Source organism: Bombus bifarius, unplaced genomic scaffold (assembly GCF_011952205.1).
Source record: "Bombus bifarius isolate JDL3187 unplaced genomic scaffold, Bbif_JDL3187 scf7180000008190, whole genome shotgun sequence".
In the NCBI taxonomy this organism is placed as follows: Eukaryota; Metazoa; Arthropoda; class Insecta; order Hymenoptera; family Apidae; genus Bombus; species Bombus bifarius.
This window is the reverse complement of record NW_022884499.1, coordinates 1,114,475-1,139,085: the sequence shown is the minus strand read 5'-3', so window position 1 is coordinate 1,139,085 and position 24,611 is coordinate 1,114,475. Positions and strand designations below refer to the sequence as shown.

General features: G+C 35.0%; 2 protein-coding genes across 9 annotated transcripts in view; both read right to left on the bottom strand.

The window, feature by feature from the left end:
* Nucleotides 1–10,259, bottom strand: part of LOC117209684 (photoreceptor-specific nuclear receptor-like) — a 29,799-nt gene extending 19,540 nt beyond the window's left edge. The window contains exons 1-3 of one of the 2 annotated variants that reach the window (XM_033451941.1): nt 9,410–10,259; nt 9,000–9,162; nt 909–1,335 (exon numbers count right to left, since the gene is read on the bottom strand). In XM_033451941.1, the coding sequence (XP_033307832.1) occupies nt 909–1,335; nt 9,000–9,120 (548 nt within the window). In that variant the 5' untranslated portion in view covers nt 9,121–9,162; nt 9,410–10,259. The remainder of the gene's footprint in view (nt 1–908; nt 1,336–8,999; nt 9,163–9,409) is intronic. The other variant, XM_033451942.1, reaches the window with a different exon arrangement.
* A 2,463-nt stretch (nt 10,260–12,722) lies between these two features.
* LOC117209685 (adenylate kinase isoenzyme 1-like) lies at nt 12,723–24,611 on the bottom strand. Of its 7 annotated transcripts, none has more exons than XM_033451946.1 (2): nt 14,166–14,340; nt 12,723–13,645 (listed from the first exon to the last, which is right to left on the bottom strand). In XM_033451946.1, exons 1-2 carry the CDS (start codon nt 14,296–14,298, stop codon nt 13,056–13,058), a joined length of 723 nt encoding a protein of 240 aa, XP_033307837.1. In that variant the 5' UTR covers nt 14,299–14,340; the 3' UTR covers nt 12,723–13,055. The 7 variants fall into 7 exon arrangements, 4 of the variants coding, with proteins under 4 accessions (XP_033307837.1, XP_033307835.1, XP_033307834.1 ...); XM_033451944.1 differs by lacking the exon at nt 14,166–14,340 and adding an exon at nt 24,100–24,600 and having other exon boundaries at nt 12,724–13,645; XM_033451943.1 differs by lacking the exon at nt 14,166–14,340 and adding an exon at nt 24,134–24,600 and having other exon boundaries at nt 12,724–13,645.

Here is a 24,611-nt window from a genome sequence, read left to right as displayed (position 1 = left end):
ATGGACGCCTGTTATCGATAGTCACGTATACGTAGTCAAAGGGATGCACGCACACACGAGCCGACATTCCGTGGGCTCGTACGTGGCCCCGTGTAAAACGGATCGAGCGTATCAGACAGCGATTCCGAGCTGAGAGGGATCCGATGGAGATGGATGGCCGTTCCCAGGGGATGGTAATAGTACGTCGTATACACAGGGTGGCGGGTTAGGTGGATAGGTCCTCCAGGGTTCAACATTATGCCGTTCCGCATTGTTGCCCGGTATTACGATGAGCCCACTCGACTCGGACCACATGGCGCCACGGGCTGAACAGTTTGACATTAAACGCCGTAAGAGGATCCGCTGACTAATTTCTATCTGATAGAAGACCAGAGATTTTGCAATCTTATAGGGAGCTTCTCGGAAAAAGTTTCGAGTTGGTTGCATCGATGACTTTCGGAATTAGTATTATATAGTAGGTGTTATGTGAGATGAAAAGATTTATTTGCTGGTTTTGTTTCCTAATATTTGAATGTTACTTGAAGCAATTCATATAGTCATTAAAATTTCCAATTTAATATTGGAGTGTTTAGCTTCATCTGTTGATTCGGTAGAATTCAGTAATTTATAGTATAAAAATATTGGTTTCACATTGAATCGGGAATATTATAAATGTAGGAAAACTGTCCGCTTGAAAGGGTAACTTATTGTTGAACACAACACTTTTTTAAACTGTAATACATAAGCAGCATATATTTCTAGTAAATACGAATGAGATTATGAAGGAAAAGAATTTATTCTTGTCTATTGAAGCTCCAGTGATGAAATCTCCGATGATATAATTCCGTAATTATATAATGATCTCATTCATGCTTACTCGAAAGACACAAAATCAAATACACATTTCCAAAGTTCTTCATTGAACTCACCTATATATCAGCTTCCGCCTCACGCTTCTTTTGAAGAAACCACTGCATCCGTTGCAAGCGAGAATTCCGTAATGTTTCCCAGAGCTAGTATCTCCGCAGACCACGCATATCAAGCCAAGGCTGCGTGGTGGTTTGCTGCCATGTTGCGGTTGCAGTTGTTGTTGTTGCTGCTGCTGCTGCTGTTGCTGTTGTTGTTGTTGCTGCTGCTGAACTTGTCCCAACAAATGAGGATGTCCGTTTCCCAAAGCAGTTAAGTATGGCGATCTCGCAAGAGGGAAATCCGTGGGTATTCCTCTGCAAAGGGGGACCGGACATTCTTGAACAGACCTCGAGGCGTAAGGATCGTGACTCGAGGTCGATCCTGTCGCCCCCAAAGGACTGTAACGCTCTGGTAATCCTGGAGAGATTACGCTGCTCTCGCCAGAGTCTGGAAACAAATGGTTTTTCAGTTAAGTTTTTCTGTCGTCCGAGCACAGTTGTTCGAAGGAATATTTAATTTTTGATATAATAATACAGTAAGTCATGTTTGAACACTTGTTAGAAAACTCTTTTGAAAATTTCATTAACGCTGTAACGAAACTCGACTATCATGAGCATTGGTAAAATTTGAATAGAAATTACAAGATATTTATTACAAATGTATTTTTAGTAAAAAAATTAGTATACAGCATGACTAGCCAACTTAAGTTAAATTAGTGCTGAACTCGATACTTATAATATTTGTCTTAATATTTGACAGGCAATTGTTGCTTTCAATGTCAATATTCACAATCAGATTTCTTTTGCCAGGTGACCAGACTTTACACAATTGTTGAAACTTTATTAAACAGATGCATCGACGTAGCCTTCAATCCTTAAAATAATAATGTTCAAAATTTTTTATTTGTTTATTAAGCTACCAATAAAAACAATAGTAAAAGAACGAAATGAGAGCTCTGAGTTGTAGGATTTTAGTGGAGCAACTTCAGATTTACGGTCTGGGCTTATGATCCACGATCGATTTTGATTCATCCTATTCGATCAGATGGCAGTTACGTTCGTCTAATCCCGGAAATCTCCTTCGTGTGCTTATATCACCGGTTGCACCCTTGATTGATTCTCACGAGGAGGGGATCAGGAATGTACATAAAATAATTGTATGCCCACGACTCCTGCGCAGGTCTTATGGTTCGCCAGGAACGATTTACGGGACAGTTTGTGGGTATTCTGAAGATTTGTAGCTGATTAAATGGCCGAAGATAAAGCGATTATCAATACTTTCCACGATTATCGAATCTGTAGTCTAGTAATATTAATAAGAAAAACAATATAAAATTATAATATTACTAGTAATGTTAATAAGAAGGAGAATATAAGAAATAATTGAAATTTTTGAAATATTTTTATTTGATATATTAGGTTCCTTTAAAAAGAAATTATGATAATTTATCGCTAGAAAAATAGTAATGTGCAATTTGCTATTATTTAATATTATTTGCCAATCTTTCTGGTAGAATCTTCACACGATTGAGGCTGTGGTTTCTGTTCCCATGAGACTCGTGGTTTCTTTTTTCTATCCCTTAAGGCTTACCGACTGGATCGCGAGGCAAACAGTATTTACATCGAGAAATGAGTTCTTAAAAACCACGGCATAAATATTTAGAAGAAGGTAGACGAAAGCGGAAGGCGAGATGATTTTGTCATGGGGAGAATACAAAGTGCTACTTTGCTTAATGTATCCTTTAACTACTCTCTCCTTTCTATTTATTTTTGTCTTAAATACTGAATCAATTTTGGTTGTGAAACCGTACTAAGTGCCATAGAATAAAAGATAAAAAAATGTGTTACCAAAAATCCTACAATTAGTTATCATTTATATTAGAAATATTATGTTGATATGTTTTTAACTATAACATTTTATAACATTTTATCTTCGAATGAATGAAACGCTTTATTACACTGAAAATGTCCATAGAATCCAAATTCTATAAAGATTATGAGGTAACAATTACTTTCGTATCTTTTATCTACTTGAAGTTTAAACTTAATAAACAGTTCATTAGACAAGAATTTCCATTAAAATAAAATTTTGCACAATATTTTTCAATAACAATTGCTTAACAATTTCCTATTACTCGTATTCTTTCACCTGTTCCGTGATAAATGTAAACGTAATGGATAAATACATTCATAATTTCAACAAAACGGAGTTTATTTTAATAACATTCACCTGTTACGACTATAAAATCAGGTTGTACTACGAACATCCAAATTGATTGCGAAGAAGGAACGTCTAAACGTGCTTCCGGTTCGAAGGAAACTAAATTCTACTGTCACCGCGTGACACGTTAACGATATTAATTGAAAGATGGAAATACAAAGAGATCGGAGGCCGGCGAACATCTGCGTGATCAACGAAATGTGATTTCGCCTCTCCACTCGAGTTTATTAGTCACGCTGGCAGCCCCGACGAGGCGCGAGATCTCCCCGGAATCGTATTTGTCGGCTGTATCGTACCCGATCGAAAACTCGTTCCGGTCTCGTTAATGCCGCGGGGTCAGATAGGATCCGTTTGAATTACCATGCGAATCGACAACAGGTCGATATCAGGTTAGGGTCCCGTTCCTAATACAGTACAAAATAATTTAACCGTACTCTAGTCCGCAGAGTTATTTAAAATCGTTTTCAGGTCGAGCTCATTCAACGACAGATTGCGCTTGGTGCTTGCACTTATTCTTTAAAAAAAAAGAAAATTAAATCGGTCGAATGGTTTTTGTATGAGGAGGAAGAATTGTTCGAATTAGAGATCGATTTTTGGGAATATTCTTTGAATGATTAATTCGATTATTTAAGCGGATTCCTTTCATCTCGATCATTGTATTCTATTTGGGCATTAACTTGTTACCTTTTTAATTTCTTTACTTGATTAACTCACTACTTGTTTCAAAATTCGTAATATATTCGAAATATATTTTCAATTTTAAAAGAACAAATTAGGTCTAATTAGAGTTAATAATAAAGTGTTTGGAATTAGAAAGTGAAGGGAACTATAGTATAGGTTTAAAGAAGGTTGAAAGGTATGTACAGACTAGTCTGTAGGTTGGGAAGTTCATGTCTGTAATAGTTGAGGTCCCTAATTTAGGATTAAGTTGTTAAAATTAGTTTCTAAGGTGTCATTTTTATAATATAATAAAAATTTATTTAAAATACATGTTGCTTTCATATATGCTATATTACGTAAAGATTATTGTAAGAAGGAAATCACTATTTACTGCACGCGTAACAAGAAATGTAAGGATGAATTTAAAGAGCGAATTGACTGTACCATGATGACCTCTTATAGTATCAAATTAAACAAATACATATCTGTAATCGTAATCAATGATCAAAGCCATGGAGCACGTCTGAATCGTTCGTTGACACGCGTGATCCGGCTACATCAGGAAGAATTCAATCGTATCGTTTCGTCGTTACGGTTACGAGGGATGAACTCGAGACGATCTTATTAATGCGACTCACGTAACATCCTAAGCGTGTCGGCTTTTCGATCTCGTTAACACCCTAATCCCGGCGTACGCGTACAGAGAGACACGAATTACGATATGTGAATCAATGGGAATTCTATTTTATTTATCGATTCACTTTTAATCCCTCTACAATGCCACGCGACTTAGAAGATACATATCTATATTTGTATATTTCCTATTTTATTTTATCTGTTTATCATTGTGTTATTTTATTTTATTTTGAATATGATAATAAGAAGCCTGAAAGTAGGCTACTTTTTTATTTATTAATGTGAGAATTTTTGTAATCAATATAATTTCATTACGAAATTTGTTAATTTACTACTCTTCGGTAGTTCACACCATACTTTCATTTTTGAGATTTTATTTTAAACAGACATCAAAAGGATTGATTAAAGCTGGCTAAACCTTTTTATCCTAAACCCTCCGCCAAGAATAATCAGACCCAAGACTCTCCCACTTTATCAATCTAATTTTCTCCAATAAATCCTCCGTCACAATACCATCCACCCCTGGAACACAGATTTCACTCTTCCCCAAACGACTTCTAAGGCTCACCATAATCCTCCGCAGTCGACACAACTAACGTCGATTCTACTATTCATCCAACTTTGTTGATTAGAAATTTCCACAAATTCTCGTAGTAGTTGCGATCCACATACTATGCACAACTGAAAACGAAACTAGCAGGATGACGTAAAGACAGGAGGTCCCACTTATCTGTACCCTTTTGTACACTGTATTTGAGCTAATGCTATTAGCCAAATTTTATAAGTTACTATTGTATTGAGTCAGACAATGATAAGGTTTATAATTCACAAAATTGATGTACTTTACTTGTTGAGAACTTTACTTGTTTTATTATTAAACTTGTTAGTATTACTTAGCATAGAAATAAAATAAATAGCATAATTAGCATAAAATAAATAAAAAAATTATAAAATAAATAAAAAATAATTCAATGACACTATTATAAACAAATACATAAAGCAATATCTCTCGAATATTATAGTTGTCGTATAGATATGTAGCGGCACATGAGTTAGAGAACAATTCGAATTATGTTGTTTTGCCTCGGAGTATCAATATCGTTAGGGTGCACATAATGTAATAATAAACTCTGGGAAAAACAATGTCGCCGCTACGTGCAACCGTCAAACAGAGACGAATTTAAATTATTCGGTACTTCCCCGACCAGTATAAATAAACGAACGCGATCGCTAGGCGATTAGTTTTTGATCAGTCAGTCTTGAGCGATCTTATTAGCGATTTGTATACTGTCTTTAGCGAATCCGTTAGTACAAGCGTCTTAGCGAATATAATTTCTTTTTATTTATTATTTTAAAATATAATTGACGGTTTCAACATCGAGTTATCTCGTCATTTAAATAACAACTCAACCAACCATCATCTACAAATATATATACTCTATACCCAAAAATACATGTGTGATTAAGATGAACCTATCAATCGAATTCACATTTCTTTCGCTTGCCTTCTTTCTAGCTCTGTTCAGTACGCGACAGCACACACCATCAAGATAATCGAATCTCGATGGTAGCTCGCGAAATGCCATCGCAACTGCCAGGGGTTAAAAGAGAAGAGAAAAATTATTATGCGGCCGTATGGTGACCAGCGCGCGATACGCGAGCCTCGCGATGAATACGTGTGTGTATAACGCGGGACGAAAGCAGGGGCGTCAAATTTCATTAGCATATCAATGCTGGCGGATGGCAAGGCGCCACCTGCGCCCCCGTATTATGGGATCATCGAGAAATGGGAGTGGGGTGGCGCGCGAAATGACGACCAGCAAAGGGGACGTTGGCCGAGAAGCTTGGGGGAAAAAAGGGGTGTCGTAACTACCGGCGCGGTCGCGACCACTTCGATCACCTTCCACCCTCGCACCCTTCAATCTCGACTAATTGTTACCGCATTAGGGAGACACCGACCACGTCTGCGATGGTGTCTCGCACGGAAGCGAATCGCGATTTCAAACGTCTGCTCAAATTCGTCTCGGTGTGTTTGGTGAGCAGAATTTTTAGTATTGGTAGGTTTTATTTTAAGGAGTTTGTTAAAAGTGGTATTAGGGTTGTTTTATTTTTTGATGAAGTAGTTTAAGATATATTGTTGTGTTGATTACGGTAGTCGAAAGTGGGGATTTTGAAGATATTTGTTGAAAGTACTTAATTAAATAATGATGAAGTTGTGTAATCTTATTTCTTAAACTTCAAATATAGCATATGTATATTAAAACAGAATTCGAATGTATAAGTATTTTTGAAGAAATTTTGTAATTTTTAGATTAAACGTATGAAATTTTAATTTTCAAATCAACTTTTAATATTATTTGAATCTTTTATATAAAAAATACAGATTATATTGAATGTTTTTTTAGAATTATGTTAATGTTAAAAGTTATTAAATGTAAGGAATTTTCACACTTCAGGTTGGGGTTAGATCATATAAAATTACGTTTTTTATGATAGGTATCCCTTAGCTATCACGTGAAAGTACTTACATCTTTTTTATACATATATTAAATGTTGTTATAACCTTTTCGCGAATATTTCTAGTTCCTAGCTGGTAGCAGAAACGTCAATACCGAATATAATTTTACTCGTTATTATACTCGTATATTATACGTTATTTTACTCGTATTATATAATTGTTCTATAGGTGTGAATTGTTTAATATACATAGTAAAGTATTTGAAGAGCTTGTAAAAGGTTTGGACCTTTAAAGGCTTGGGCCCGACATGATTACATTTAAAATTAAATCAAAGTTTACTGACACGTTATAAATTAAAATTTTAGATCAAGCTATCACTTTTTTCAGGTACAGGGATATTTTCAAAGCATAATTTTAAATTAAAATACAGAAATTTTTTGCTTACGGTTAAAACAAGTATTGCAAATGACAGATGCGACGCAAAACATATTAATTAAAAAAGATAATTTACTATCATAGTTTCACTACCTTGAAAATAAAACTTTGTCAATATATTGGAAGTGATAACTTATTTATTCAGTAATCTTCCGTCTTTAATGTGCAAAAATATTATTGTATTAAACATACAAACTGGCCTAGTCGAAACTGATTCATGCTTTTAATTCCATATCATTAAAATTAATTTTAAATTCCGTAAGTAAAAGAATTCTTGTGCAAAAAATAAACAGGTTAAAAGAATATTTAATAGTAAAATTTAATAGTAATATTTAATAAAAATATTGATCATTGGATTAATAAAAATATGTTTGTGTCTTTGCTATCTGATTCGAATGCATAAAGAAACTATGATTTTTCTTTTTTCGTTTAACACGTAGAAAAATCATGTAGTACTAAATTCTTCGGGTCACTAGAAATCTGATTACTCTAATGGCATAATTTCGTTGGCCACGCTGCACCCTCTTTTTCCACTTGCCACCCTAGAACTACGATTCGCATAAAACTACGTCGGGCGTTGATTTATATACGTAGCCTGTCTCTTGCATATGCATTAATGTAGTCGTTCATTTATAAACGTACGAGGGATCTAGTATTCGTTAAACGATGATTTAGAAGCGACAAACATAGATAATTATTAGTATCGAATAATTTTGAGAAGCAATATTTGCTATCCCTGAAACAAATGTTACAATGTTTTCTTTCGTTCGCGGAAGTGAATTTGTGTTCGACATTTTCACATCTGAAATAACAGTTACGAATTTTGTTGTTACTTTAGTTTAAGAAATTAGAAAATATGATTTCTTTCGTGGGCCGATTGCAATAATGATGTTTGATTAAATTGAAGAAAGTTAGTATAATCTTTCATTGTAAGAATTAAAGAAAAGATTAAAGAGTATACTTAAAAATAAAAAGATATATATGAATTTTGTTTTTACACCGATATCACCAATAGAATGAAGAATGTTTGTGCAGTTATGTTTTTCTTGTATGCATGCTGAGCTTTTTTTATTCGCGTCTGTCTCGCGATTTGTCTTTCAATTATATGTAATCATTTTGTTAGAATTTAATCTTGGAATTAGGATTAATATTCTGTGGAAGACACAATGTTTATGTCGAAATAATATAATGTGATATTTATTAAACAATTATTTCGAGAGTTATAAATGTGCGTTCTGGAATGTAGACAGTTGGCTAGTTATTCACAGACTAACTGCCTTAGTGACCTGTGGCGCTTGTAAAGATTTTGAACCCCCACTCTCTATAATGAGTGTGAACTGAGTAGATATCTGTGTAACGTCACGTGCCATGGAACTTTCTAGCAGCTTTTCGATACAAAGCGCTACGCTGTCAAGGCGCGACACCGACGTGCCCAATGTTCCATCCATATCCTTACGTTTCTTCCGCCGAGTTCTCGGAAGAGCATGCACGCGCCGGCCGCCGCGGTACATCTAACGAACGCACGCTGGTGGGGATGGCGCTGGGCAACGAATGGAAGAATCTATACGATCAAACACTCTATCCGCATGCGACTGATATCGTTGTATTCCAACACATTTTGTAACGAACTATCATCGAAAATAGCACGATTTTAACATTTATTGTGCATTTCTTTCAAAATAATTAATTGATATCAACTCACCATGTCGAATGCTCAAAGGGCTGGTAGGGCTCCTCGGATGCTCCGGTGGTGGTTCATTCTGCGGTTGCTGATGTTGATGCTGATGTTCTTCCGAAGTAGTAACCGACGTTGCCCCGTTCATGGTGTATCAACGAACATTCCTCGTTATATAAAAGGCAATATACTGCAACATATTACAGTACCTACCGTTATTATATTTCATTAAATATCAAGCTGAATCGTTGTTATTAATCGTTATTATCCAACGATTATTACTAAATAGTTACTAATCGTTATTATCCAACGATATCCAACACAAAACAACTTAACATCCGAAACTAGCAATGAAAACAACTTATTCCACATATTCCATATTTAACTTCAACGATCAGAACTCCATCAACCATAAAACATCATGTAATCTTCCTCACCTAGTTACAAGACTATATAATCAAGTTCACTCTTCAACACTCGCGCACGTCAACAGTTCAACTGTCCAAATTCGTATCATACTCAAAATATTACAAACTTTGACAAACAAAGCACCCATCGAAACTTAGTCTCATGGAACTTCTGACGAAACACTGATTCACCCCGACGGTCCACGAAAACTACCTCGAAACTAAAACCTCCGTGTCTCGGAGATCCAGATCGGTTCGTCAGTTGACAGAATCTTAGAAATCGATGGAACCGCGTCAGCTCGAGCAACGACGACGTATGACGTCTCGAAGTCGGTGTCTCTCGGCGAGAGATCGACGTTAGCTAGGTTCGATCGTCCCGTATCACCGGAGGTCGACGTCGTTGGTGGCTTGCAGAGGTGTCTCGACATCGGGCGTCCCGCGAGCACGGGCCACCGATTGGTCCGTTGGCACTTTTGAAGGCGGGATCAGGAGGCAACGCCGGAAAAACAACAAAAACGAGGAGCGGGAGGATTTAACCTATAGCCGGCACGTTTGACGCGGCGCTTCGCCGACGACGCTCGTCGCGGCGCCTGCGCGCACCCCTTCGCATCGGTTGACGCCTGGCCAAAGCTCTAAAACCCCCACCCTCCCTTCCACCGTCACGAGACGACGCCTACCTTCGCCCACTGAACGTCGTGCAATTGTTGATCGTTGGCTACGTGGTAGTGAAACCTCGTTCTCCATCTCTTTCTACCCTCTGTTCGCTTTCTTTCTTGTAGCTTCAACCTGTGCTTCTCCTTTATCGGGCTGGATAGAACGATACCTAGCGTCGCGGTGTTCCTCGCTGAAATCAGATCCATCCACTGCTGCGACGCTGCTCGTTAAAAAACTGCTCTCTGAACGGTTTGGTTTCGGCTAGTGGAAACAAGGATAGAAGAGGCTTCTTATAAGGAAGGATTGCTTGATGAAATAAAGGTGGACGACAGTTTGAATTTTCCGTAATTATGAATAACGATGATTATTGCACCAGCAATGACACGTTCCGTTAAGAGCACATCGTAAATTATTAATAAAAATGTTACAGTAGTGTCAGATTATAATTTTGTATTATTTTCAGAGTATATTTGGAAGTGTCAAAAACAGATCGATTGTAGAGTTATTTAGTTAATACAACTGTCTACTACTCTTTCATCGAAGCTACATTTATTTCACGTTATCTATATACGCAGTAGAGCAACAATTACAAATACGATAAGAGACGAAGAAATTTCAGTAATCAGTAGGAAACGCTAAATTTCCCGTGCCAATGTAATACTCGAAATCGCGGGACGACGTCTTGTATTCCCGCGACGTCGTCAAAGAGTCGTGGTCTGAAAAGACTAGTTAACGGAGCAATTAATCGTCCGATCGAACTTCCGATTCCTGAAGTGTTCCCCCGGACAAATCGAGCGAAATCCACTACCCGGCCGGTTTAGTGGTGAACAGTCGCAGTGGCCTCGATAATAGCAACGAAGTCACCTACCTGGTAGTGGTTGTGTTGATGGTGGTACTGGTGGTAGTGGTGGTGAATTCAGCCGGAGGGGTTGCTAGGTCCGCCATGCTGGATTCCTACCGCTGAACGACCCTGTGGTTTTCCGGTAATCGTTGCCAGGGATGCAGCCAGACATTTCTCACCCCTCCACGTGAACCCTCGAGGAACTCGAGACCACGCCCCATAGCTCGAAGGCGGACCAATGACGCCTGGACGTCGCGACGCGGCCGTCCACCAATAGGATTACCCTCTGATACGGTCTTTCGCTTGTCAATGACTGCTGCACGACCACCCTCACCTACCTCTCGCTGGGGTGCTTTTCAATTTCGGGCCCGCACCCTCATAAACGCAGCCAACCACCCGGCCACCCACTCTAACACATTCGAGCGCTTCGATAGCCGGTCATATACACGACGGTACGCGAGCGGATGTGTGAACGTACGCTTTACCAAGCTTTCAGGGACGGATACAAAGCGGGTGATTAAAAAAGACGCGTCGTGTGACGATTCGCGGTAAGGAGTATCGTGAATCGAAGGTGAGAATCATTAGAAGAAATTGTATCTACCAGGGTAAGGGGCTGATATTTTTGATAATTGGAATGGATGGAAGGATTTTAAAAAATTGAAATAGAAAGATTGGTGGCTGGTTTATATTGTTTTGAAATATATGTGCATTTCAATTCTTTATTTTTTCTAGAAGTCTTAATTTCTACAATAATTAAATACACAACTAAATAATTCAGGGATAATGTATGGTTGTAGTTAGTAGGCAAACTGAGGATGAATTTTTTTAAAAAATTTCTTAAGATACTTACTTAATGTTTCTATTACATTGTATAATCATTCATTAAATAAAATGCTTGAAATTTTTGTCAATACAAATGAACATTTCTTTCAATTCATGAGGTAGTTTCGCATGTAATTTAACTACAAATGGTTAAATATACTTGCGCTACAATTATTAATAAAAAATAGGGTCCGTGCTTGTTTATTTATATCTGATAATATTTAATAACAATTCGTTTCAAATAAATTCTATATTTAAAGTATTTAATATAAGTATTTAAAGAAACTGTAGCAAACAATTATTGTTGCAAACTTAATTGCATTTAACTTTTTCTATTCCCTTTGCCACATAAAAATTTAATTTGCTGGACTTCGAAAAGTGTCTGTCCAATCATGACATGAGCACGCAGAAACTCGTTTTACCAGTCATCTGCCGAGATACGAAGGAGAATTTACGTGCAGATAGAGCAACGTAAAGTGCATACATGTTTATGAATATGCGCGACAAGCGAATCATGTGCACGCACACACTAACAATTGATACGAGAGTGAGTTGGGTCTTCGAACAGAAAGACGTTTCACGTGTGCATGTAGGCACATAAATAGAGGCAACCATCCATCTACTGATTAAAATGAGTGGAATCACATACAGGGGATAAATAAATATAAACGCGCATGGCGAGTGAGAGTGCATGCCCATCACGAACATTTTTCGTGTGTACACTGGGGAAATATTCAGCCAACGGTTAGTTTGCCAATTATTATTTCAAATAGTTAGTTATTTTGCCAATCATACCCATTTATCTGTGGAATAGAAGTTAAAACTGCGTGAAATACATTTAGCAATTTGAAATAAAAAATGTTCCAACCTACAGAGAAATGAATTTTAATAATACTTCTCGTTATAATTCTCGAATGAAAGAGTAAAATACAGAAACATTTAATTCGTAATCATTATTTTACCAGACGATATATCGTTCGAAGGATTCTGTTATATTACTTATCGTCTATTTAAGCAGAAAGCCTATTCATATATAATGTAGCCTATTTCACCGTAGACTACATTAGTCATAGCGTTATTTATGCAATAACGTTCAAGTATACGCAGAGATGAATGTTCACGATGTACAAAAGGAATCACGTTTCCTGTCTAAATATTCTGCTCGCTAAACTGATAAAAGGATCTTCTAATTATAGCACGTCCACTACTAGCACTTAACACCTATATTACATCTGACCAAATTAAAAATATTCGGTCTAATATTGTTCCATAAAAGTTTCTCTTAAATGGCATATTAGTCTCATTTTATGTATAATATAAATTTTATGTATGATATAAATAGTTATAATACGAACTTTATTATTTCGAGGTTACTCTACTTCTAGCAGCATTCGACGTGGCTGGACGATTCGCTTCAAAGCCTGGAAATTCCACTAAAATGTTATCTATAGATTCGGATGCTTTCTCAAACACGGTCATCGTGTCAGGTTCAGCGTCGATCACCACCACCAAATTTCTATAGTATTTCACTATCAATTTGTTTCGTTTATGAAAGTCCTCGATTTGCTTTTTAATATACTCGAAATTAATGGACAATCTCTCAGTGGCTTTCACGCTTTTCGCCATTAACCGATCGCTCATCACGGAATTTCGAACGTTCAGCATTAGAACGAGATTGGGGCGACGCACTTCTTTGTCGAATAATTTTGCCTGACATTTCTCCCGGGGAAATCCGCTCACAATGAACCCTTTCTTGTCTTGCACATGTTGGAGCATCTTAGCAGCGATCAATTCCACTAATATAGCCGATGGCACCAATTGACCTTCCGACAATAAACGCGCCAGCGCGAACGCCTTTCCCGTTCGCTTCGACACTTCAGTTCGAATCACATCTGAGGATATTATGTCATCGAAACCGTACTTCTCTGCCACTTTCATGCATAGGGTTCCTGGAATGATCAATCACGAATTATCGAGAGTTGATTATAATTTCTATCACGCTTGCAATATTTTTAAAAGAAAATTTTCATGGCAAAATTGTTCATAACGAGGTATAGGAATTTCTACGAGGGGATATTTTAGAACGAAAAAAGTAGTAAAAGAATGAAAATCGTAGTAAATAAGTTTTCAGTTTTATAGGAATAATAATAAAATTGTTATTAAGCGTTCCTCTAGACATTTAAATTAATATTTTTGACAGATATATAATATTAAAATAGTGCTTTTATTACTCTCGTTATCAATCCTTTAAGTTCAGCGAATTCTTCTATCTTTTATTAAAAAAATTTCTTAATATTTCAATGCTTTAAATGTCTTCAATTTTTAAGTTTTTTCAGTTTCGAACATTTTAATTTCTGCCTTCGAAAAATTGATCCCGTAAGACAAAATGTAGAGGTAAAAGTTAAAATCAATGGCGTTATTAGGTTATACGATAATTGCACGACACTAAGTATAAATAAATTCTGTAACTTTTCCCAGCTCCCGGTCCTCCAATTACGAAGATAATCGGCACTCCTGATTCTTTAATCGCTGTGGTGTCGATACTGATACTTTTCGGAAGAGAAGCAGTCAAAGGATCAGTAGATTTCATACAATTGCCCATGGAAATGATCGTTCAGAATTTTCTTATAAGTTTAGTGCCACAATTTTCATTTATAACGACAAACGAAATACATCTAACTATACTATCTATTCGCTAATGTAGAAATATTTGATCGTATATCCGTTTCTTTGGAATCACGTTTTCTTCATTACGAAGTTTGTCTTGAACTACTAACGTACACAAGACGTGAACTCTTCCATGCTATTATACGATTAGTCCGTTTTCTTGTAACACACAATATCTTCTTTGCAATAAAATTAGTTACTTTTTATATTAAAGAAAGTTTCGAATAAAATATGCAGTATAATATAAATAGTGTGTGACTACTAATATTAATCCAACTTTTTAAACTGAAAGAAAGGTGTCTCCTAAAGTCTAGTTTAATCTATCGTGTCTGTAGCAGGATTCCTTCTTCACCGATTTTCGGTATTTCCTTTCGACCGAGATAAGTGTGCTGTGCTTTCGACAGACATTGACTGTTCCGATCGATTATACTAAGATTCCTACATTTCTGATGGTAGATAAAATTGATCATCAGTGTGATACTTTATCGATAAAATAGTCATAACATGAATAATAAGCCAAAATCAATATACACTATTACATATTAAAAGAATATTATTTGTTGCACATACATAATCAATAGTTTTATGAATTTGTCGCTACTTTGTACACATATACTTCGATTCGCTATTATGTTAATCGACTTATGGTTAATCAGCTTATAAACGTTTGAATCTATAAATTTCTCACAAGTTCTTCAATATTAATAATCAAAAATATTCCCAGTGGAGAAGAACATGGTTCGAAAAATTCTTTGACACGCGTTAATTCAAACAAATATCAAAATACCAACGTCGCTGTCTAAATTCAGATTTCAGTGAGAATCCGTGTTATCGTCGCGGGTGGTCATTCGAAAAATGTTATTGTACTTTTATCTCCAAAATTTTCCTCTAAGCGTGGAGAATAAATTATATAAATGAAAGTCTATTTCGGACGAAACATATTTTTTCCAACATTATCTACTTACTTCCCTTCGACACGAAAGAGTCGTAGGAAATAAATTTTGGGTCCATAATTGATAATAATAGAATTCTGGGATTTGGATTTATGTATTTTGATAACTAAAAGTTTCTGTTATTCTGTATATTTTTACGAGACGTGTCTGGTGTACCATGAATTTTCAGAATCAATGGTCTCTTACCTTACATAATCGCGTTCACTTTATAAAAGGACTAGGCAGATTAGAAACAATTCTTATCCGATTTGATATGTAGGGCAGCGTAAACGATATCGTTCTCGATACTCGATATATTAGACAAGTGTGAACTCTAAAAGGATTAGAGATCAAGTTTCGACATTGTACCACGATGATGAATGTTCGAGTTTCACCAACTAATTTACGATTAATGTCAACTTAATATTAACTTACATTAGTATATATAATATATATAATATACAGGATGGTTGGTAACTGGTGGTACAAGCGGAAAGGGAGTGATTCTACGCGAAAAAAGAAATCGAAAATATAGAATAAAAATTTTCCTTTTAATTTTTTTTTTTCTTAAATTTTTCTATCGAGACAACGATCTACAGTGAGATCCGTTATAACGAGACGTGATAAAGTGCACGCGTACCGAGCGAAAATTCAAAGTCGATTTTCTCGAAAACAAAGCCTCAAACGAAAAATTTTTATTCTATATTTTCGACTTCTTTTTTCGCGTAGAATCACCCACTTTCCGCTTGTACCACCAGTTACCAACCTCCCTGTATATAATTACTTATATATCTAATAATTATAAATTAATATATAAATATAATTAATATATAAATATATATAAGTATGTTAATATATTATTATTAATATACATACATTTACGGAATGAAAATAAAAGTTTTTACGAATTTCAAAGTGCAGAAACGAGTAATTGATATTCTTTTATATCATTAATTATATTATCAGTGATTCATTGCACAGATAAAAATTACTAAATAAAATTATTAAAAAATATGCCTTTATTATATATTAAATAAATCTCCATTATTTTTCTACTATTTTTTCCCTCTAATCTTCAACTGTCATTACAAACTTTCCCAAACAATCCAATATTTCACACTGATCGGAGGAAAACAAACATATCATAGAGGAAATGATAAAAATTCGGGTTGTCCCAGTTTTGAGATGATAGAACATTTTAAGCTAAGGAGGGCAATGCAAAGAGGTGCATAAACACGCGGTTCTTTCAGAGTAAAATGATCGAACGCCCGAGGCTGTGTTCAAGGTGTTACTGCTCATGTACCGCAAAGTTACATAAAAGTTACATACTTGGACGATCACGTTGGCATACGATAACGTGTGCATACATACCTGATTTATCCTCGCACTTAGTTCTTCGCGGTTTGCCGAAATTAGCACCGCGCAATCAACCACCGTCCTGTCCATAAAACGAAGTTACGAAGTTCCAGTTCGCATATGACTTTTGCGGTATCGTTGATGATTAATCACGTGGCCATACGGTTGCCGTATTCACGGGATCACGATGTTCTTACCAAAGTACGCGTACCTGCGTACTTTATGAATATTTTCGCAACAAAAATTTCACATGTACGATTAGTTGAATGACGTTATTGAAAAATGAAACGCTTCGGTAAAAGTAAATTAATGTAAAATTACGGGCTGATGAAAGATCAAATAAATGTTGAGTTTATAAAATATTCTAATATCGCAAGGTATCTTTAAATTAAAGAACTTTCTTTTTATATTTTTAATTGATATTAGCTCGATTGTTACAGTATGAGTCAGATCGCTGATAAATAACTAATCAATGAAAAATTAATTAGTAAAGAAATAAACAATCATATTTTCCACTGTTTTAGCAATTTTATTGGCCGTGCAAAGGTCAGGGTTGAAGTATGTTCCGCCTTTCTATCTGTGGACAGATAACTCCTATTTAATACGCAAACATATATCATCCACAGTAAGAAGATGTATCTACTACCTTCTCCAAGCCAACATAGCAAAGAAACTACACCCTGCTCGTACATGTATGTACTATACGTACATGCGTAACAGATATCCATAAACTATTGATAACATTAATCTTCGCAGAGCACAATACGATTTTGAATACAATCAGACCACGGCGTATCTCCTCGCCGTGCTTTATTGCCCTTTATCATTTGCAAATTCGCGACGTCCGGGAGAGAGGCCAAGATATCCGTACTCTCATCTGTTACCAGCGCAATAAACTGCCAACTATATATAAATATATATATATATATATATATATATATATATATATATATACATATGGCTGTATCGCTTTTCGAGATACAATGTACGGGCGAGATTGCGGATTCTCGCAAAACTCGATGACCACGGAGACATAGAACGCTACTGATAAAGTGATACAAACGTATCTACACACACCATGGTCTATAAGTATTTGAAAGTTTCCTGCAATTCGATCAAAAGATAAATACTTTCGTTATATTTTCAAAGTTATGATCGGAGAATGTTTCTTCACTGTTACAATTGGGATCAAATAAAACGACAAGAAATATAATAGAAATAAAGTAATAATAAGATAGTTGATACTTCATAAAAATATAAACTTTTAGAATGTGGCTAGAAACATGATTCAATCATTTTAAGACTTCGACGTTAAACAGTCTTGTAACTTTTATATAAATTCTCAAATTAGGTGTAAGTTAACGTAATCACGATAACCGTGACTCATTAAAGTGCTAATGAAATTTTAAAATGTTTTACATAACTCGTACAAAAGTTCCCTACGATAAATATCCAAATACTTTCGTAAGTCACTGTGCTTATGGGCGGTAGCGTAAATACGTAGAGACGGAGTTCACAATGAGGAAATCGTATATTAGATTGACTAGAAAACGGATTAACGGAATACGATCGAGCATAGTTGAATTGAATTGATTTTCTTTCGTATGCGACGGGTTAAGTCTATTAACGTCATGCTGGTTACCGTGACTTGTTTCATAAGTCATAAGCCATAAGCCACGCTCCGATAACATCAAATCCAGCAATAAATTAGGACAATCATAAAAAATGGACACCATCGTTTGATGATGTTTATACAAAGAAAAAATCTTGTTTGTCATTAGAATGTGAGTTCACGATGCTTGCAGCAGCGGAACCAGATATGTAGACAAGAATGGGTTACGATTAGAGATTAGAAAACTCGAATGCCACAGATTAATATGGAAATAGGTTGCAATTAGAGATACAGAATTTAAAATCCTCTTCTGGATGTTGTGGTAAAACTGTTTGAATGTATCCAAAGAGGAAATTGATAAGTAGATGGAGTAGAAAATTGATCGTTACTGAGATAATAATATTCTAGGAGACAAGGAATGATTATTTTTATTGATTGCTGGAAAACCTAACTCTAGATAGAAAAATGGTATTATACAGAATGAGTAGAATATATGTAGACATTTAATTTCATAACCCCTTGTAACCCTTGTCAGCGTTGATGAGATTAATAACGCGCAAATTGTCATTTGGTTTTCTTTTTATCGATAAAAATAGAAGAGGGAAAAAGGATGCTATATAAGTAGATCCGTAGATATATATAATCTTCCTCTTTTGTTTAAAAAATCTTCACTGTCAGAAAGTGCTGAAATCGTTGGTTAATATTTAGTTTCAGAAACAAGATTCAAATAGAAATAATTAGTCAGAATTTTTGCAAACTACAGCGAATTATTAAATAAATGTTTATCCAGATTTCAAGCAAATATTAGTCTCTATTAATATTTAAAAAAATCTTTAATCACATTAATTTCTTGTTTTATTATTTTTGTTTGTTTTATTTTTGTTATTAAATAATTTTAGAATATTTCTACGAAACAATCAATTCTATTTTTAAAATTCTGTTTCAAGTTGGAAAATACCAAGGCCGAAGGAGAGTCTGATTTTATTCAGAACCAAAACACTGATATACTACTATATAATTTACTGTAACGAAAGAAAGAAAAACATAAAATGGTAATGAGTCGTTTATTAATCTCGATGAACTTTTTATTTAGATTATTTACGAAAGAACAGACATTCTATGAATTATTGACATAGAAAACCATTTCGCTGTAATTGATTCTGCGTTATAATTATCGAATATCGGGGAATGCGTTGAATGTGAAACTATGGTAGGTAGAATGTGCTTAAGTTTCTATCGGGAATCGATATCTTCCGTTTCCATGCTGGGATCGTGGTGTGTCCAGATTGAATCTAATGATTCCAGAACAGGTTACGCAGCCGCATTCAAAGGATCGAAGCGAGGAAGACACGGCGTTGCATTAACTTTTATCGGTTATTCCTCTAAAATTATCGCGGCCTGTAATTTCTCAAAACGAGCTTCAACGATTCTCCAGTCGTTTAATTGTGATAGAAATACTTTGGTTAACCGTACAACCGTTGATGATGAAGAAATCACGGTCTCCGGTGTGTAAATTAAATCGAAGAATGTTCAGGTTGATGCAGGAAACGAAGATTATTATAATCATCTTGTGCTTCACCGTATTTTTACGTATGTTATTTAATTTCGAGTTACCATCAAAATTTATAGTAAGTAAAGCACGCGTTAATTTTATCTAGATTTTATCGTGAAATTTGTTGAAATCTTCGAATTGCGAAATAGGAGAATGTTGAGCTCGGTATAAGGAGTTGAGATTATTGTAATTATCTAATATTTTATCATATCTTTACATATGAGTCATTCAAAAACCGTATTGACCAATTCTATAAATTAAAAAATAAAAAGAATGATGGTGTTACAAATGTTATCTTTCTAAATTTAGCATGAAATTTACGATTATTTATATACCATCTTTTCGTGATAAATAAGTTTGTGGAAATAAGTAAATTATTTTTTGTCAAGTTGAATAATTGAATACTAATTGAATATCTGGATAATAAAATTAAGGAAATCCATTAAGTTTATCTAGATTTTATGGCAAATTTTTTAACATCTTTGTATTGCAAAAGGTAATACCGCACGTAAAATAAATTTGTCACTTTTCCCTTTCTCTTTGTGTTTTCACAGAGGTTTTCCTAGATCTACAATACCTAATGGTATTAATCAATGTTCCATTTAGAGCGCCTATTGTACCATCGAGTTGGTGGAATTTATACTAAGGAGACCTTATTCTGCCACGATCAATAAGCAACATAGCATAAATGAAGACAAATAGTTGTCACGACCGGAGGTTGAAAGTAGAAAACGTAATACAGAAGCTGGCGCTGCTGATCGAAATTCAAGGATCGATTCTTTAACGGTCATGTATCTAGATTTTAATGTTCGGAATGAATAGTGGAGAGATACAAATATTTGACATTCGCATCGATCAATAAGAAAAGCAACAAGTCCGCGGTATAACTTTATACTAAGTTTCTCAATTTTAAAACGAAGTTACGTTTGATATTATCTTTGATATCAATCTTACTAAACTACATGCACTTAATACATTCACTAACCTAAAATTTAATATCTTTCTAATTTACAAATATTTCTTCTTAACTCTCTTCTTTTTCAAACATTCTGATTAATACTATTTTTTGTTGATATTAATTTTCATTGGATTAATATAAAATTTATGATTTTAATATAATATAAAATTTAATATTTCTTCGATTTACGACTATTTTTCTTATTTTTTCTTTCTTCCTTAAATAGTTATACAAGATTTTAATTAATATTTTTCCTAGTATAATACCATACTTGTAATCCATTGAAAATCCTTCACTAAAAAAAAAAAAAAAATTCTCACGGTGCTCCCCAACAATTATCACATTCTTTCTCTTTTAAATTTTCTTAATTTTCTTATTTTCCATTTTCACCGACAATACCAACCACTAATCACACATTCCATTAGCAGCAGCTACCTAACAAACATGGTACATCAGTGATGCAGTCACCTACTGGGATGAAGAAACAATCGTCTCATTTTCTTTTAAGTGCAGCCATGAAACGTATTATTACACTAATACAGTGAAACATGAATACAAGTTGTTAATAAACAAACAATCGTGACCTGCTGGTGTAGGCTGAATTACTCAAGAAAATTATTCGGCACGTACGCACGACTTCTGTTTTGATCTCGCTCCATTCGGCACGATATCTAATGTTTCCTATTAACGTTTTACAACTCAACGCTGTAATTATTATCAGTCGTGTATTTTACATGGTCCTACGAGTTTGCTTTCACTGCGTGCTTTCGTTTTTACTTAATGTCCCGTTCCTTTCCCCGCTCCCCCTCTTACCAGCCGTCTCGGTAACGATTTATGTATATGTCGATCGATCCCCGATTTTCTGACTCTGCTGCTTTCCTTCCGCGATGTATCGAACAAATTTATTCCTGTAGCAATTGGTTAACGATTGAGAAATAATTTTTACGTGATACGATTCCTGAAATGATTCGATCGAAGCTTCCTAAATGTCAGAAAATGATAAGCAAATTTAAATTTCAGGCGATATTGAAGAGGATTGATTTGGTAGATATCAGGATATTTTTGGTAATTCATTTCAATAAAAATTGTTAAAGGGTTAGATTTAACATTATGTCATAAAATAGTCAATTTTTTAATATCGTTTGAAGCAAATTTTTCGAGATAAGAAGGAACGTTTTGCAGTACCTAATTATGGGGGAATATTATACTTTATTTTAATAAAAATTTTTACGGCGTCAAACTTGACGTGATGTTACGAAACCAGCTATTTTAGTATTCAAGATTGGCGAAAAAATCCATATATTTATTTTAAGATTCTTGGAACTTGGAAACTGGAATAAAGTGGCGTGCCGATCAATTTAGAAATTGCAAAAAATTTGAATTAGTACTCTAATTGATTCAGAGTTCTTGAAAGAGAAAGAGCTTCGATGTAGAGGCGTTTTAAAAGCATTTGATCCTACTTTGATTTATTTGAAATTCTTGGAGCATGGGCAACGATATAATTTGTCAAGCGTATAATTTATGTACAATTTAAAGAGCAATATATATTATATTTTTTCATAGTCCATTGGACATAATGGTTCGACTTGCGAAATTTGATTCGTAATAAGCATATGACAAATTTCGCTATAAAAGTCTGCGTGTTAGAAACGTATGGATAACAACTGTCGATTAATAAGTTACAACCGTGAAACGACACTATATCACAAATGCTACAGACAAGAATAAAGGATAAAGTCTACTGTACTCATATCTATTTATAAACAAAGTCCCTGATATTTTTAAAGAATACATCTTACACTGTCTTGTAATGAAAAATTGACCATCTAAGACAATTATACATTATTTTATCCTTCAGTCTCTAAATATTTTTTCAACAAATATTCTTGTGAGTCACTATTATAATACATAATGTTGCAGATATTCGTTTAAAAATTATCACATTGCAATTGCTGGTAAAAATTATGAAAAATCATGACAAATAATCATTAATATTTATAATTCCCTACGCTTCAACTGTACCTTCAAAAATTCTTTACTTATACCGTTATAATACAATATAAGAAATAGAAAACATTCGCATGGATCACCCTGTAGGCAGAGCACGATTGTGCAGAAACGTCGAAGCTTAGATGGGTGTGTTCCTTTCTCTCTCCCTTGCGTACGTATATATCTTCAGCCCCGATCTATTTGCCGAACCACTCCTATCGATGTATCACCGTGCACTCGACGCTGATGCAACTCTATTAATGACGCTAAATGGCGCTCTCGGCATCGACGTCACAAAAGTAGCACACGCCCGACGTGATGTTCAACCAGGGTAATCGTATATTCGTTAAAATGCGGTTTCGACGTGAAAGCGCCTCCAGGAATTTTCATGCGATCGATCGAGCCACCGTTTCTGCAAAGATCGACGACGTGACGCAACTCTATAGGCACAGGTTACGGGTCAATTCTTTTCATTTTGACGAGAAGCCAACAACGTGTCCTGATTTTCCGGTTGAACGCTGCTTTTATAAAAATCGAATCACGACAGATATTTCTAAAGAAATGTTTGATTTGAAATGATCGAAAAATAAGCGATAAGAAAACTTTTGGAAAGTGACTTGAGAAATCGTCGTGGGATTTTTGAAGTCGCTGATCTTTAATGTTGATCCGCTATTTTCTTGAGGAATTAACAAGAAATATGTCTTTTCCGTATTTGTAAAACATCTAATAACTTCGAATATCTTATTTCCAAATTTTAGGTTGCAAAATATTAAATGTTAAGAGGATTAGAAGATTTAGTGCACAAAATTTACACTGTGAAATTAAGAAATAATTTATTTCGTGATTCGTTTACTCGTTGAAAGCATACGGAGTTGAATTTTGATGGCTTTTGATTATTGTAATTCGTGAGTGGAGAATATTTCTGAGGCACAATGATTTAGAAGACCCTTCCAAATGATGCCTTGTGTTATAAGAGTTTATTTTCAAAAGTATCTTTCAAAGTAAAGATTGTAGATTTAAGATTGTGAAACAATAAGGGATTCAATTAATGGCAGGGCGCAAACGTTTTGCTTAAACATTCAAACTGTTCTCACATTATTGATAAACCACTGAAATGTTTAGATTGAGCTCCCTATTTCCTACAGTTAGGCTAGAGAACTATGAAGGTTCGCTACTCTAAAGCAGTATTAATACTTTCAGAACAATCTAAATTATAGTCACCTATTAAAATTTGACGAGATAGTGAAGTGGTTTAGATGTTTAAAGTAGATTTTATTTTATTCTGAGTAACAACACTGCAAATGAAACGCGAAGAATGACTTAATAATAGTATTTACCTGAATCTATAACGTTGTCGGTATCAACACTTACCACGATACTCTAAAACAACATTCACGTATTTTTCAAACTCTAGTGAACATGATTATCGTTTCACTTATTATTTTATATCTCAAATAAGGTATTTTTTAACTGTTTCCACATTTGATTATAATGTTTATTTAGTATAGTGACATTCAAGCACAGAAATTTTCTTGCACAAAGATGATTGACGTTGTTCCACGTAGCTTGGTCGTGTCGCATTGAAAATACCTTAGATGTTTAGGTCATCGCCTAATATTAAACCGCCGTAGCACCGATTGAGCCGTTGGTAGAGCGGATTTTAGCGATGAATTATGCCTGGGATGTTATTAACGCGTATGAATTGCCCGTTTATTTCCACGCGTTAATAAATAACAGTCAGCGAATCTTAGAAAAATTGGAGCAACCACGGATGCTGCATCGCGTCAAGATATTTCTAAGCGCGTTACGCTGATAAAAGTTGTACGGCTCGCCGGCACAAAGAAACTAT